This window comes from Saccostrea echinata, unplaced genomic scaffold (assembly GCF_033153115.1).
Source record: "Saccostrea echinata isolate AGI-Se365-2 ecotype Australia unplaced genomic scaffold, CSIRO_AGI_Sech_v1 ptg000013l, whole genome shotgun sequence".
Taxonomy (NCBI): Eukaryota; Metazoa; Mollusca; class Bivalvia; order Ostreida; family Ostreidae; genus Saccostrea; species Saccostrea echinata.
The window spans coordinates 5,239,240-5,254,597 of NW_026889762.1; the positions used below are offsets into that span (position 1 = coordinate 5,239,240).

Below are 15,358 nucleotides of genomic sequence, written 5' to 3' on the forward strand. Positions count from 1 at the left end.
GTACATAGTTATGATGAGCAAGAATGCCTCTTCCGAAATTGTGAAATTCATGGCCCCAGAATCAGGGGTTCTGGCCTCAGGGTGGGGCTATATAAATCATATAGTGAAAGTGCATTATTTCTTTGAAAATCTTCTTCTGTGCTCCTGGGTATTAAATAAAGTAACTAAGTACATAGTTATGAAGAGCAAGAGAGCCTCTTCCAAAATTGTGAAATTCATGGCCCCAGGGTCAGGTGTTCTGGTGTTAGGACGGGGCTCTATTGATTATATAGTGAAAATGCATTAATTCTTTGAAAATCTTCTTCTGTGCTCCTGGGTATTAAATAAAGTAACTAAGTACATAGTTATGATGAGCAAGAGTGCTTCTTCCAAAATTGTGAAATTCATGGCCCCAGGATCAGGGGTTCTGGCCCCAGGGTGGGGCTATATACATCATATAGTGAAAGTGCGTTATTTCTTTGAAAATCTTCTTCTGTGCTCCTGGGTATTAAATAAAGTAACTAAGTACATAGTTATGATGAACAAGAGAGCCTCTTCTAAAATAATGAATTTCATGGCCCCAGGGTCAGGGGTTCTGGTGTTAGGACGGGGCTCTATTGATTATATAGTGAAAATGCATTAATTCTTTGAAAATCTTCTCCTGTGCTCCTGGGTATTAAATAAAGTAACTAAGTACATAGTTATGATGAGCAAGAGTATTTCTTCCAAAATTGTGAAATTCATGGCCCCAGGATCAGGGGTTCTGGCCCCAGGGTGGGGCTATATACATCATATAGTGAAAGTGCATTATTTCTTTGAAAATCTTCTTCTGTGCTCCTGGGTATTAAATAAAGTAACTAAGTACATAGTTATGAAGAGCAAGATTGCCTCTTCCAAAATTGTGAAATTCATGGTCCCAGGGTCAGGGGTTCTGGTGTTAGGGCAGGGCTCTGTTGATTATATAGTGAAAATGCATTAATTCTTTGAAAATCTTCTTCTGTGCTCCTGGGTATTAAACAAAGTAACTAAGTACATAGTTATGATGAGCAAGAGAGCCTCTTCTAAAATTGTGAATTTCATGGCCCCAGGATCAGGGGTTCCGGTGTTAGGGCAGGGCTCTATTGATTATATAGTGAAAATGCATTATTTTTTTTTGAAAATCTTCTTCTGTGCTCCTGGGTATTAAATAAAGTAACTAAGTACATAGTTATGAAGAGCAAGAGAGCCTCTTCCAAAATTGTGAAATTCATGGCCCCAGGGTCAGGTGTTCTGGTGTTAGGACGGGGCTCTATTGATTATATAGTGAAAATGCATTAATTCTTTGAAAATCTTCTTCTGTGCTCCTGGGTATTAAATAAAGTAACTAAGTACATAGTTATGATGAGCAAGAGTGCTTCTTCCAAAATTGTGAAATTCATGGCCCCAGGATCAGGGGTTCTGGCCCCAGGGTGGGGCTATATACATCATATAGTGAAAGTGCGTTATTTCTTTGAAAATCTTCTTCTGTGCTCCTGGGTATTAAATAAAGTAACTAAGTACATAGTTATGATGAGCAAGAGAGCCTCTTCTAAAATAATGAATTTCATGGCCCCAGGGTCAGGGGTTCTGGTGTTAGGACGGGGCTCTATTGATTATATAGTGAAAATGCATTAATTCTTTGAAAATCTTCTCCTGTGCTCCTGGGTATTAAATAAAGTAACTAAGTACATAGTTATGATGAGCAAGAGTATTTCTTCCAAAATTGTGAAATTCATGGCCCCAGGATCAGGGGTTCTGGCCCCAGGGTGGGGCTATATACATCATATAGTGAAAGTGCATTATTTCTTTGAAAATCTTCTTCTGTGCTCCTGGGTATTAAATAAAGTAACTAAGTACATAGTTATGAAGAGCAAGATTGCCTCTTCCAAAATTGTGAAATTCATGGTCCCAGGGTCAGGGGTTCTGGTGTTAGGGCAGGGCTCTGTTGATTATATAGTGAAAATGCATTAATTCTTTGAAAATCTTCTTCTGTGCTCCTGGGTATTAAACAAAGTAACTAAGTACATAGTTATGATGAGCAAGAGAGCCTCTTCTAAAATTGTGAATTTCATGGCCCCAGGATCAGGGGTTCCGGTGTTAGGGCAGGGCTCTATTGATTATATAGTGAAAATGCATTATTTTTTTTGAAAATCTTCTTCTCTGCTCCAGGGTATTGAATAAAGTAACTAAAAACATAGTTATGATGAGCAAGAGAGCCTCTTCCAAAATTGTGAAATTCATGGCCCCAGGGTCAGGGATTCTGGCCCCAGGGTGGGGCTCTATAGATTATATAGTGAAAAAAGCTTAAATTCTTTGAAAATCTTCTTCTCTGCTGCTGGGTATTAAATAAAGTAACTAAGTACATAGTTATGATGAATAAAAGTGCCTTTTCATAAACTGTGAATTTCATGGCCCCAGGGTCAGGGGTTCTGATGTTAGGGCGGGGCTCTATTGACTATATAGTGAAAATGCATTAATTCTTTGAAAATCTTCTTCTGTGCTCCTGGGTATTAAACAAAGTAACTAAGTACATAGTTATGATGAGCAAGAGAGCCTCTTCTAAAATTGTGAATTTCATGGCCCCAGGATCAGGGGTTCCGGTGTTAGGGCAGGGCTCTATTGATTATATAGTGAAAATGCATTATTTTTTTTGAAAATCTTCTTCTCTGCTCCAGGGTATTGAATAAAGTAACTAAAAACATAGTTATGATGAGCAAGAGAGCCTCTTCCAAAATTGTGAAATTCATGGCCCCAGGGTCAGGGATTCTGGCCCCAGGGTGGGGCTCTATAGATTATATAGTGAAAAAAGCTTAAATTCTTTGAAAATCTTCTTCTCTGCTGCTGGGTATTAAATAAAGTAACTAAGTACATAGTTATGATGAATAAAAGTGCCTTTTCATAAACTGTGAATTTCATGGCCCCAGGGTCAGGGGTTCTGATGTTAGGGCGGGGCTCTATTGACTATATAGTGAAAATGCATTAATTCTTTGAAAATCTTCTCCTCTGCTCCTGGGCATTAAGGTGATAAACTAAGTACATAGTTATGATGAGGAGGTGGGCCTCTTCCAGAATTGTGAAAGCCATCGCCCCTGGGTCAGGGGTTCTGATGTTAGGGCGGGGCTCTATTGATTATATAGTGAAAATGCATTAATTCTTTGAAAATCTTTTTCTCTGCTCCTGGGTATTATTTAAACAAACAAAGTGCATGGTTATGATGCATAAGGATGCCTTTTCAAAAATTGTGAATTTCATGGCCCCAGGGTCAGGGGTTCTGGTGTTAGGGCGGGGGTCTATTGATTATATAGTGAAAATGCATTGATTCTTTGAAAATCTTCTTCTCTGCTACTGGAGATTATTTAAACAAACTAAGTGCATGGTTTTGATGCATAAGGATGCCTTTTCAAAAATTGTGAATTTCATTGCCCCAGGGTCAGGGGTTCTGGTGTTAGTACGGGGCTCTATTGATTATTTAGTGAAAATGCATTGATTCTTTGAAAATCTTCTTCTCTGCTACTGGAAATTATTTAAACAAACTAAGTGCATGATTATGATAGGCAAGGATGCCTCTTCCAAACTTTTTAAATATATGGCCTCAGTTTTTGGGGTTCTTGAGGAGGGGGGGGGGCTCTATTGATTATATAGTGAAAAAGCATTAATTCTATTAATTAATCATTATTTAATCCTGTCTGCTCCTTAGCGTTGAGCTGATAAATAAATTGCTTAGCTATGATGAAAATGGGAGCTTCGAACAGAATTTTTAAATCTTGTGGTCCTAGGGTCAGGGGTTCTGGCATAACGAGGGGGGGGGGGGGCTTTTGATAATATAGTGGAAAAGTGTTAATTCTTCGAAGTCCATAGTTATGATGATGAGGGTAACTCTTCCAAATTTGTAAATTTCTTGACCCTTGGTCTTGGGTTCTGGTGTTAGGGTAAGGCTTTGTTGAATCTGTAGTGAAAATGCATTGTAGCTGTGAAATTCTTCTCTGCTTCTGGGCATATCGGAAGAAAACTGAGTAAAAGTTTAAATGATATAAGTAAGCGTATTTCTACCAGATTTTTGAACATCTGGACCATTTGTCTAAGCATTCTAGTCCTGGGCAGGGCTCTATTAATTTGTATTTTACTGAGAGAAGTTATTCCCCTTTTCCGTTCACCTTTGGTAATTAATCACTGTAAATAATGTATTTGAAAGGTTAATAGAATAAGATAATTATGCAAGAATGTTTATCATATAATTCAAAAAGTATTTTCATAGTTTTAATAATCAGGTATACCTGTAAGTAATAGATAAATAAAAATGAGACAAAAATAACTTATCTTATTAAAAGTTCTTCAAAGACCATAAGAGAGGTCAATGCTAGAGGTCTTAATATGGGTTTAAAAATAGTACAGAAGCACTAATAGTTTATTAATAGTCTGCATGGTGATAGTAAGTGGGGGACAGATTAGAACTTAATTTATGAGTTGATACTGAATACTAGACTAATTATTTTGTTGATCCTGATCTTCCTACTTCTCTTGCTTAAGGGCAGCAAAGCTTCATCTATCAGTGTATTTAACTTCTAAATTGTTGTATTATACTCAGGTGACCGTTAAGGCCCTTGGGCCTCTTGTTATGTTGTTCTATTTCTTAATCCCAGTTTGCTAGTATGTAGGTAAATAATATTAACTCAGTTGTTGACCTGAAGTGTTTTTAGTAGTTTTTTACTATTTAGTATAAGTTTTCAACAAAGAAGACATAAATTAGACAATTAAGAACCGAGTAATACAGAAATTTACACTAAATGCAAAAAGGCAAATATCAAATATCTACATGTACTAGATAAGATACCTATATATCAATTTTTATTCTCTTTTATTGTAATTTCATAAAGTCAAGACTTTAAAAAATAGATCAGAGATTCCTTCTTGAAAGATATAATTTTTTTTGATAGTTTAATAATATGGTTGATTTTTCTATCTTTGATCATGATTGTCAAAAAAAAAAAAAAAAAAAAAAAATTAAGACACCATAACACTTGTCAATTTAGACTTTGTTTGACATGAATTTAAAGATTTCTTTAGAAATAGTATTATTATGTTACATAGATATCAGTCAAGTGTACTGATATATTTTGTGTTGTACCATATAAAAATCACATGTATGTGTTATCTCTGTGTGTTGACAGAGACACAGTACTTTGATATTTGCCAAGTTTTGAGGTTACATTTGTAAAATATCAGTCAGGTCACATCATATTTTTGTTCACTATATACCAGCAACACACATTTAACTTTACTGATTAAAAAAACCCTTGGTTACATTAACAAGAAATAAAGCAGTGCTCATTTTCATGATTTATCACTTCTCAATAAACAAATTAATAATTAAAAAAACCCAAACATTTCAAGGAATCCTATTCTTAGCTGTGGAATTTTAGACAGGTGAATGTCATTGCACCTGAGCAGTTTTCATAAATTCTTATAGTTATGTTTATGACTTTGTGACAAAAAAGGCATTCCTGATGGCTTATTTTGAGAAATTAGCAGCCTTGGTTTGATGTGTCTGTACTAATGGCATATTATATTTACAAGATGTCTTTGTGGCATTTTTGTTGGAGCATAATCAATATATTTTTATTTAAACAGTTTCAGTCTAAATGTTGTATTATACTTTTATTTAAATTTTTATGAGTGTGTGTTACCTCAAGACATTAATAGTGCTTTCATTCTTAAAGACAAAAATGTTATTCTTCACTGTATAAATATTAAAGGAAAAACCAATATTGCAAGGTATTTAACAAAGTGCAGGGACTTGGAGTAATATTTGAGGAATCCAAATTTGTTCTTTGGATCATGACAAAATTTTCATGTCTTAGTTTTATTTTTAATGAAATATACATGTAGTTGCCCAGATGCTCTTGTATTGTTTTTAGCTCTTTACTTTGTTCTGTGTATCAAGGCATTTTGACCCATGGAGGAATTTAAAGATTACATATCTGCTTGCCCATTTGGAATTTTTCTGTACTGATATTTTTATATAAAAGATAAGGATTAAATAAAATTATTGAACATGTAATAAATCAATGAGATCAATATTTTAGACAATCTTTGATGGAGATGAAATTTAAGAAAGGGAAATTAGTCATTTTGCAATGTTAGAGTTATTTCTCTTTGATTTATCAATGGTAAAGTTATTTCTCTTTGACTTATCAATGTGGGAGATACTTCTCTTAGATTTGATTGAACAATTAATAGAATTATCTCTCTTTGATTAATCCTTTCTGATTTATCAGTGTTAGAGTTATCTCTCTTTGATTTATCAGTGTTGGAGTTATCTTTCTTTGATTTAACAATGTTAGAGTTATCTCTCTTTGATTTAGTTTTAATAATGTTAGAGTTATCTTTCTTTGATTTATTAATTTTAGAGTTATCATTCTTTGATCTAGCAATGTTAGAGTTATCTGTCTTTGATTAATCAATGCTTAAGTTATCTCTGGCAGAGCATCAGTCCTCAAAAAATGTTATTATATTTCAGATGAATTGTTTGATTTGTCTGAGGAAGAGAAACGGGAAATCTATGAAGGAGTGGGCTACAGTGAGTCAGAAAGCCCACAGAGCATGCCCAAAGAGGTAACTACTGATTAACTAGACTAATCCAAAGAGGTAACTACTGATTAATTAGACTAAACCAAAGAGGTAACCACTGATTAACTAGACTAATCCAAAGAGGTAATTACTGATAATCTGTAATTATCCAAAGAGGTAACTACTGATTAACTAGACTTTTCCATAAAAGTAACCAATGATTAACTAGACTAATCCAAAGAGGTGAGTCAGAAAGCCCACAGAGCATGCTAAAATTAGTAACTACTGATTAACTAGACTAATCCATAGTGGTAACTACTGATTAACTAGACTAATCAAAAGAGGTAACCACTGATTAACTAGACTTATCCAAAAAAAGGTCACTACTGATTAAGTAGACTAATCCATAGAGGTAACCACTAATTAACTAGACTAGTCCACACTCAGTCATAGTAGCTTATTCAGTAGAGCGCTTGCTCCGTGATTGGAAGATTGTGTGTTCCAATCATGGCCGTGGCTGACCTAAGTTGATAGAAAATAGGTATCAACTGTTCCTTCGCCAAGTGCTCGGCACTTTAGAATGAAAGTTGTGGGTCTTTCAGATGAAACCTTAAAAACCAAGGCCCCTTGTCATGGTAGGCATTGGCACCATCACTCTTCAATGGCTGTGAGTGCCGAGTATAGGTCTAAATTTGAAGCCCTTCACCAGTATATGGTGAAGTCTCTATACATGTATGAGTGAAAATTCTCGAACGAGACGTAAAACAACATACAATCAATGAATCAATCCATAGAGGTTACCACTGATTAGCTAGACTAATCCATAGAGGTAACCACTGGTTAACTAGACTAATCCATAGAGGTAACTACTGATTAACTAGACTAATCCATAGAGGTAACCACTGATTAACTAAACCTCATAGAGATAACCACTGATTAACTAGACTAATCCATAAGATAATGATAAACTAAACTAAACAAAAAAAGTAACTATTGATCAATGGGACTAAAAACAGTGAGAAACATTTAATCAACAGGCCACTGTAGATACACAGAAATATCTAGACATCTAATAGTAAGTTAAAAAAGCTAAGAAAGCCATGATTTGCAAAGTGAATTTTTAGAAGGATAGACTAGTTTGTAGAACAATTAAATCAAAGTGGTTTGATTTAGTTAGTACATAGATTAACAAATTAGACAAATTAATTTGTTTGGAAAGAGTATATTAACTCAGTTGAGAATTTTGACCCATTGTTGTTCATTGTAATCAGTTATAATTCCTACAGTAAACATGATACACCTGTAATATTTTTACAGTATGTGGCATACAAGATTCAGCTGAGGGTCAGACAATGTTGTGGATGTCTGACCAGTACAGAGGCCCCGGAATCAGCATGTATTCTACAGATTGTACTGGAGGACATGCTAACCTCTTATGAAAACAGACCTGGAGGTCAAGGGGTCAGGTAAGTTGGGAAAGAGGCTCATTGTTTGCTCTACCTCTTTATCAATCAGTGACGAGAAAGATGCTATTATTTCCTTACCTCCTCATTAATTACTGCACAGAAAAGTTTTCTCATTTGAAAAGTTAAATAAATTTAAATGACATTCTTTCAACAAATGTTGAAAAACTTGTTCTCATTTCACTTCAATGTGTTTAACAATTTTGTTTCTTGAAAAAAATCTGATATATTCACCTATCAAATATGTAATACAATGTTATTTCATCTACATGTACATGTATTATACATGTACCATATATACTCGCCTATAAGTCGGTTGTATTTTAAAGCTTATTAATAAATTAAAAGGATTTACCTGCTAAAATACCGATCTTTTTATAACTCTCGTATAATTCAGATAAAGAGTTTTGGACCAAAGTTTAACTCCCAAAAAACCGACTTATAGGCGAGTATATATGGTATCTGTTAGTAAGATTTAATTAATTATATGTGATTTTATTCCAGAGTTGTGAGTAACACAGAAAGTTTTGTGATTTCTGGAATTTCATTGGACAACAAACAGGTCAAATTACTGACCTCTAATGGTGGAATTTACAGTAAGTGTTGTGGTAATGTACTATTGTGAATTTTTACATGACTAGTTGTATACAAAAGTACTGTAGGAACAATTAGTGTTGATAATTGATCTTTGGTTTTATTTCATGTTTGGAAATCATGAGACTCGGCATATCATTATATACCGTATATTAAGCAAAAACTTTAGCGAGGATTCAATTTTGGCATTTCTAGTGTTGAAATCGCTAAATTTAAATATCACTAACAATTAATTCTACATTAGAGGTAACTGTTATTTTTCTCTGTGCAGTTAAATCGCTAAAGTTACTTCTTGCTAAAATTAAATAGTGATTTTAAAGGACAAATTGCTAAATTTGTGTCATGCTAAAAATTCCACATATACGGTATGTACTGGTACATTGGAGCCTCTCAAATCTAATTAAGGTTGTATTCCCAAGCACATCATTTTGGATCGCTGAAACATACTTGTCAATATGTCAAAATAATGTAAATTCTGTTTAAACTTTGTTTTTTGAATGGTGAAGCATCCAGATGGTTATTTCATGATAATTATGTATTTATTGAATCATTAATCAAATTTAGTATAACTTATGATTTGAAATCATTTGCTGGACTCCTATGAAATTTGATGAATCCTGTATGTACATGCTATATTGAAGAAGATATGAATGCTTGGTACACAATTAAAAAAAATATACAAAATTATAATACTTTTAATTTCCAATAAATTATCAGTGTAAGTTATTAAATCTTTAAATAGCATCAGATCTGACTGGTCAGATGTTTACCTTGGAGTATGAACTTCGACCTTTGCATATTAAAGCTGACCAATCACTGAAGATGACAGTACGACCTGTGGAAATCTTCTACGATCAAGTAATAAACCCAGTTCACATGCTTCAAAAATCTTCTTTCATCCAAGATTCTTAGGAAAACAGACTATGTATACATAATAGGTTCATTCCACCTTCATTTATTCTTGATATACATATTTTTAGCTCACCTGAGCTGAAAGCTCAAGTGAGCTTTTCTGATCACCCATTGTCCGTCGTCCGTCCGTCTGTCTGTCCGTCCGTCCGTCCGTCCCTCCGTCTGTCCGTCCGTCTGTAAACTTTTCACATTTTCAACTTCTTCTCAAGAACCACTGGGCCAATTTTAACATTGGTACAAAGTATCCTTGGGTGAAGGGGAGTGTAAATTGTTAAAATAAAGGGCCAAGTCCCCTTACAAGGGGAGATAATTAGGAAAAGACAAAAATAGGGTGGGGTCATTAAAAAATCTTCTTCTCAAGAACCACTTGGCCAGAAAAGCTGAAACTTACGTGGAAGCATCCTGGGGTAGTGTAGAATCTAAATTGAAAAAATCATGACCCCCAGGGGTAGGGCGGGGCCACAATAGGGAATCCAAGTTTTATATTGAAATATATAGGAAAAATCTTGAAAAATATTCTTCTCAAGAACCACTGGGCCAGAAAAGCTGAAACTTATATGGAAGCATCCTTGGGTAGTGTTGATTATAAATTGTTCAAATCATGACCCCTGGGGGTAGGGCGGGGCCACAATAGGGAATCCAAGTTTTACATTGAAATATATAGGAAAAATCTTGAAAAATCTTCTTCTCAAGAACCACTGGGCCAGAAAAGCTGAAACTTATATGAAAGCATCCTGGGGTAGTGTAGAATATAAATTGTTCAAATCATGACCCCCAGGGGTAGGGCGGGGCCACAATAGGGAATCCAAGTTTTACATTGAGATATATAGGAAAAATCTTAAAAAATCTTCTTCTCAAGAACCACTGGGCCAGAAAAGCTGAAACTTAAGTGGAAGCATCCATTGTTCAAATCATGACCCCCGGGGGTAAGGCGGGACACAATAGGGAATCCAAGTTTTACATTGAATTTTATAAGAAAAATCTTTAAAAATCTTCTTTTCAAGAACCACTGGACCAATAAAGCTGAAACTTATTTGGAAGCATCCTGAGGTAGTGTAGATTCTAAATTGTTCAAATCATGATCCCCGGGGTAGGGCGGGGCCACAGTAGGTATTACAAGGGGGGAATCTGGTAAAGAACAGCATGGCCAGTGTGGAAAGTTACTCAGGTGAGCGATGTGGTCCATGGGCCTCTTGTTTATTCAATGTCCTATAAGGATTCTATAATTATTCGCTTCATCATTGCAATATAGACTGCAGAACATAAAATAAAACTAACCATTATGTTGAAGATGTACTTAATAAACTGGATAAAATCTTCATGTGTTTCTGGTGACTGACTAAATGAGGCTGTTACAAAATTTGGTGTGTCAAACACTTCCCATAATACTGTTCTTAACTTTGTTCAATGTTCTTTTTCAGCATGCCATATCAGAGATTTTCCGGTTCTTTCAATCTTCTGACCATGTGATGGACACAGACATGAATGCCCTCGCCATGGAGAAGTTGAGTGGAGTGGTCCAGTACAGTAAAGATATGCTTCTGTATGCCATACAGCAGCAGTCGGTTAGTGTCTTCAGTTTTCTATATTGTCATCCCATGCTTAAATATACTCCATTGACTGCATTTGGGGACATGAGATTGTATATTCTGTACATAAAAGCATGTCTGTAAGCATAAGATTTTGAATGTAGGAGGAGTCAGATGTTGTTTCAAAATTAATGAGATTTAGTGGCATATTATGTAATTTAGCATGATGTGGAAATGTTAGATTTCAAAGTAAGCCAATTTTACTTCTTGTTTTCCAGTCTTTCTATGTAAATATACACATGAGGTCCCCTTACATTGTGATACCAGAAAATGGGACACTTCACACGTAAGTATGGCTTATATAATTAATTAATAATTATTATATATTAAGATTTAAGTCTTATAGATTCAGAAAGTACCTTGTTCCTTTAATTCTTTAAATGCAGCAAAAGTCTATGAAAATTTTTCCTTTCTTGTTTATTTTTTTCTTTGGATATTTTTTCCTCGTCTGACTCCATTTGCTGTAAAATAGTCTTTAAAATTATGCTTTGAATTTTTACTTGAATATTTTGAAGGGGGGGGATGAGGGGGGTGTGTTAGAGAGGGCACTTCTAGGTCAGTGCGGACAAATGTATAACTCCAAGAAATTTAATTTAGGAGGAGAATTGTCACAGGTAGACTTTAGTACCATGTAGTTTACAGTTGTTGTTTTTTTTTTATTTCAGAGGAGGAAATGTTTTAGTGGTAGACTTTGGTACGTTGTCTGTAGAGAGTGACTTACAGGAGAAACCAGATGATCCCAGGGTTAATATATTACAGCATTAAAGGATTATAGCCTAAGTTGTTAACTTTTCATTTTAAATTGATATATATATAATGTTATGAGTTATAATTCAATTCTTAGCAAAATATGTATGCAATGGATAAAACAGAGTTACATGTAGACAATATCGCAGGTATTGATAAGAATCAAGTTGAACCTGAAATGTACAGCAATATTAATATGAAATATGGAATGAATATGAATGAAATGGATATTAAAATAATATTTATGAATATTCAGGCATTTTGTTGAAAATTTTGTTACCCATTTGAGCATCATTTTTGTAGGCATCCCTACCTCAAACTTTCCTCCAGAACCAGATGTATGACAAATTCCAAGTCAAGATCAGCGATGTCAAGGCTCTTATTGCTGACTCAGGTGAGAGAACACAAAAGTTTAATTTGGCAAGAATTCTTTGATATTAGTCATATACATACATTTTGAGCTTATGAAGTAAAAACTATACATGAGTTTAAAAATATTCTGAAAGTTTAAGGTAATTTGTCTCCAAAACTTTGTGAAAATATGAATGAAAAACTCCAGCTGGCCAGGCTTTTAGAATATAATGTTTCCTTACTCTAATGAGTTTTGACTCAAATTATATGTGTGAGGGTTTGCTGAAATCATAACCATCTTTTCTTCCTGAAATACTGGGAGAGTTTACTCAAGTCGGTAGTCCAATTTATAATTTTACATTTGTATCTACAGATGTTTGTCTGTTAGAATGTGATAGTATGCATACTGAGTAGATTTTGTAGTTAAAAAGTTAAAAAACACACTCAGTTACACGTAAAATTAGAGAACCTAACATTGAATTTCTTATTTACATAAAAGATTGGTACAGTTTGCAAGTAAGTGAAAGTATTGACTGTTTTGACCAGGTGAAGATTGGCCTCAGTTCCAGACCCAGGGTAACTCTAGGTTTCATGTCCTGCCCAGTACACAGCTGTCAGTATCCTTCTACAAGACTATTGTACCAGACAACTACCAGATACCACAGTAAGTAAAACCAGTCAACTACCAGATACCACAGTAAGTAAAACCAGACAACTACCAGATACCACAGTAAGTAAAACCAGTCAACTACCAGATACCACAGTAAGTAAAACCAGAAAACTACCAGATACCACAGTAAGTAAAACAAGACAACTACCAGATACCACAGTAAGTAAAACCAGTCAACTACCAGATACCACAGTAAGTAAAACCAGACAACTACCAGATACCACAGTAAGTAAAACCAGTCAACTACCAGATACCACAGTAAGTAAAACCAGTCAACTACCAGATACCACAGTAAGTAAAACCAGTCAACTACAAGATACCACAGTAAGTGAAACCAAACGACAACCAGATACCACATTAAGTAATACGAGATAACTACCAGATACCACAGTTAGTGATTTCAGACAATTATCATATACTACAGTAAACATACCAGATACCACTTTATTTAATATCAGACAACTATCAGTTATCATGGTAAGTTTTACCAGATACCACTTTTATGTTGTAGCAGACAACAGACAGATTTATTATTTTTCTCTGAAATACATGTAGTAAGCATTTTTTGGTTGCAATAACCTTACTGTTAATTGTAATACCACAATTCATCATCTATACTTATAAATTAATAAATTTTGCAAATAAACTCCGAAACGGGTGCACCAGAGTTCTTACTTACTCCTCTAAGAATACACACGATACAAGATGATGTCCGTAAACTATATTTAGATTTCACCTGCATTGTAGGTATCGTACATTAAATTAAAAGTCTACTTTTATTTTCTATAAACAGCCATGAAATAGCAAAAACGTGAGTACAGTGGCATTTCCGGTTGGCGGATCTAAGTTACTGGCAATTTTTAATGAAACTGACAACAAGCAATCGTTTATTTATTTCATAAAACGTCATCACTGAATTATTCAATCAAAACTTGATTTAAATGATATAAAAGAAATAAGTTGTGATAACCGATTAAAAAGGAAAATGTGCAAATTATTTTCGTCATTCACCGATCGTAATATTGACGGAAGCTTCTAGAACATCATATAGCATCGAGCCTGATGTTAAAAAGAAAAATGAGGCGATTATAGCTGCTTTAACATAAAAAAAAAGCTTTTGTGTGAATGGTCATTGTAATAAAGGTAAATCATTGATAACACTGTAAGTTGTGAATATATTTATATATCGAAAGACTATTACATATATGTAGTAGGTTTTCTTAATAAATTTATCGGTAAAATTTGTATATATATTCCTCACTGAAAGCATCGTGGCAACGAACCCGAAGTACAATTTGTACTTCGTAATAAACTTGCTTACATAAAAAGAGAATATTAATGAATAAGGCATTATTCAAATACAATTATGCTGTAAAATTTTGTGCTTTAATCAATACATTTCAGTTTTTTTCTGAATACAGTCTTTTGTATCAAATACTCGGCCTATTCCAGTGGCGGATCCAGGAATCTTGAAAAGGAGGGGGGGGGCAACCAGTTTGGAGTTGGGGTAGGGGCCCAGGGACACACAAAAAAATTGATTTGTTAAATTTTATGTATATTTTGGACACAAAATGGGAGGGGGGGGGGGGGGGGCTGGGTCCCCTCTCTAAATTCGCCAGTGTATTCATAGGGTGTTATATAAAAGCTAATTTTTACACAGGTGCTTGGGCCTTGGATTAAAATATGTATGTACCTTATTGATATGTAAAAAAAGAGGTAAGGTACAGTTTTTACATATCAATAAGGTACATACATATTTATAAACCAAGACACATGTACCTGTGAATTTTTACCAAAAAAATCTATTTCTCAGTAAAATGTGCATATTCACTGCTTTTATTCTTGACGGAAATGAAGAAGAGCATCTGAAGTACAATATCCATAACATAGTATATACAATATCCATAACATAGTATATAGCAGGTTTCACAATAAACGTCAATTAATGATATTGTTATTTAAGTTTTACAAGGGGGGTTTGGGGGGGGGGGGGTCAGAGACGTACTTCTACTTCATGCGGATTTCGAACAAAGTATTTCTTCCTGCTTTAAGCCTGTAGGCTGTCAGTAGAAACTACAATATATATATTATAAGATTTTTTCTGTCGGTAGTGGTATAAATTCAATTCCGAGCGCGTGCGCGGGATTTCATCTAGTGCTCTTTGAAATATGTGCTAGGCCAGTATATTTTCAACTAGGTACTAAGCATAATACTGGTCTAATTCTACAGTCAGAAGTTTGATGTCCAGTTACCTTCATTGACTTTGAACCTGAATGATGAGCAGATACTGGTACTGTACAACTTCCTGTTACACTTTCCCAGCCCCTCCCTTGTACCCCCAGGTGCAGAGACAACTCAAGATGGAGGGGAAGTCAGTAGACCCAAACTGGTCAGTGAAATATTTAATTTTACAAATCATACAGTAACTTATATTTCCAAAATTTTGTGTGTATGTATCCACTGTTATA

The 15,358-nt window shown here is 34.6% G+C and overlaps 1 protein-coding gene across 1 annotated transcript in view; it reads left to right on the forward strand.

Moving 5' to 3' along the window:
- LOC133186386 (intermembrane lipid transfer protein VPS13A-like) overlaps nucleotides 1-15,358 on the forward strand; it is an 82,950-nt gene that overhangs the window by 17,327 nt on the left and 50,265 nt on the right. The window contains exons 15-24 of the mRNA XM_061321643.1: nucleotides 6,515-6,609; nucleotides 7,882-8,030; nucleotides 8,532-8,623; nucleotides 9,364-9,479; nucleotides 10,955-11,098; nucleotides 11,341-11,408; nucleotides 11,788-11,866; nucleotides 12,173-12,263; nucleotides 12,767-12,884; nucleotides 15,120-15,279. Coding sequence (XP_061177627.1) covers nucleotides 6,515-6,609; nucleotides 7,882-8,030; nucleotides 8,532-8,623; nucleotides 9,364-9,479; nucleotides 10,955-11,098; nucleotides 11,341-11,408; nucleotides 11,788-11,866; nucleotides 12,173-12,263; nucleotides 12,767-12,884; nucleotides 15,120-15,279 — 1,112 coding nt within the window. The remainder of the gene's footprint in view (nucleotides 1-6,514; nucleotides 6,610-7,881; nucleotides 8,031-8,531; nucleotides 8,624-9,363; nucleotides 9,480-10,954; nucleotides 11,099-11,340; nucleotides 11,409-11,787; nucleotides 11,867-12,172; nucleotides 12,264-12,766; nucleotides 12,885-15,119; nucleotides 15,280-15,358) is intronic.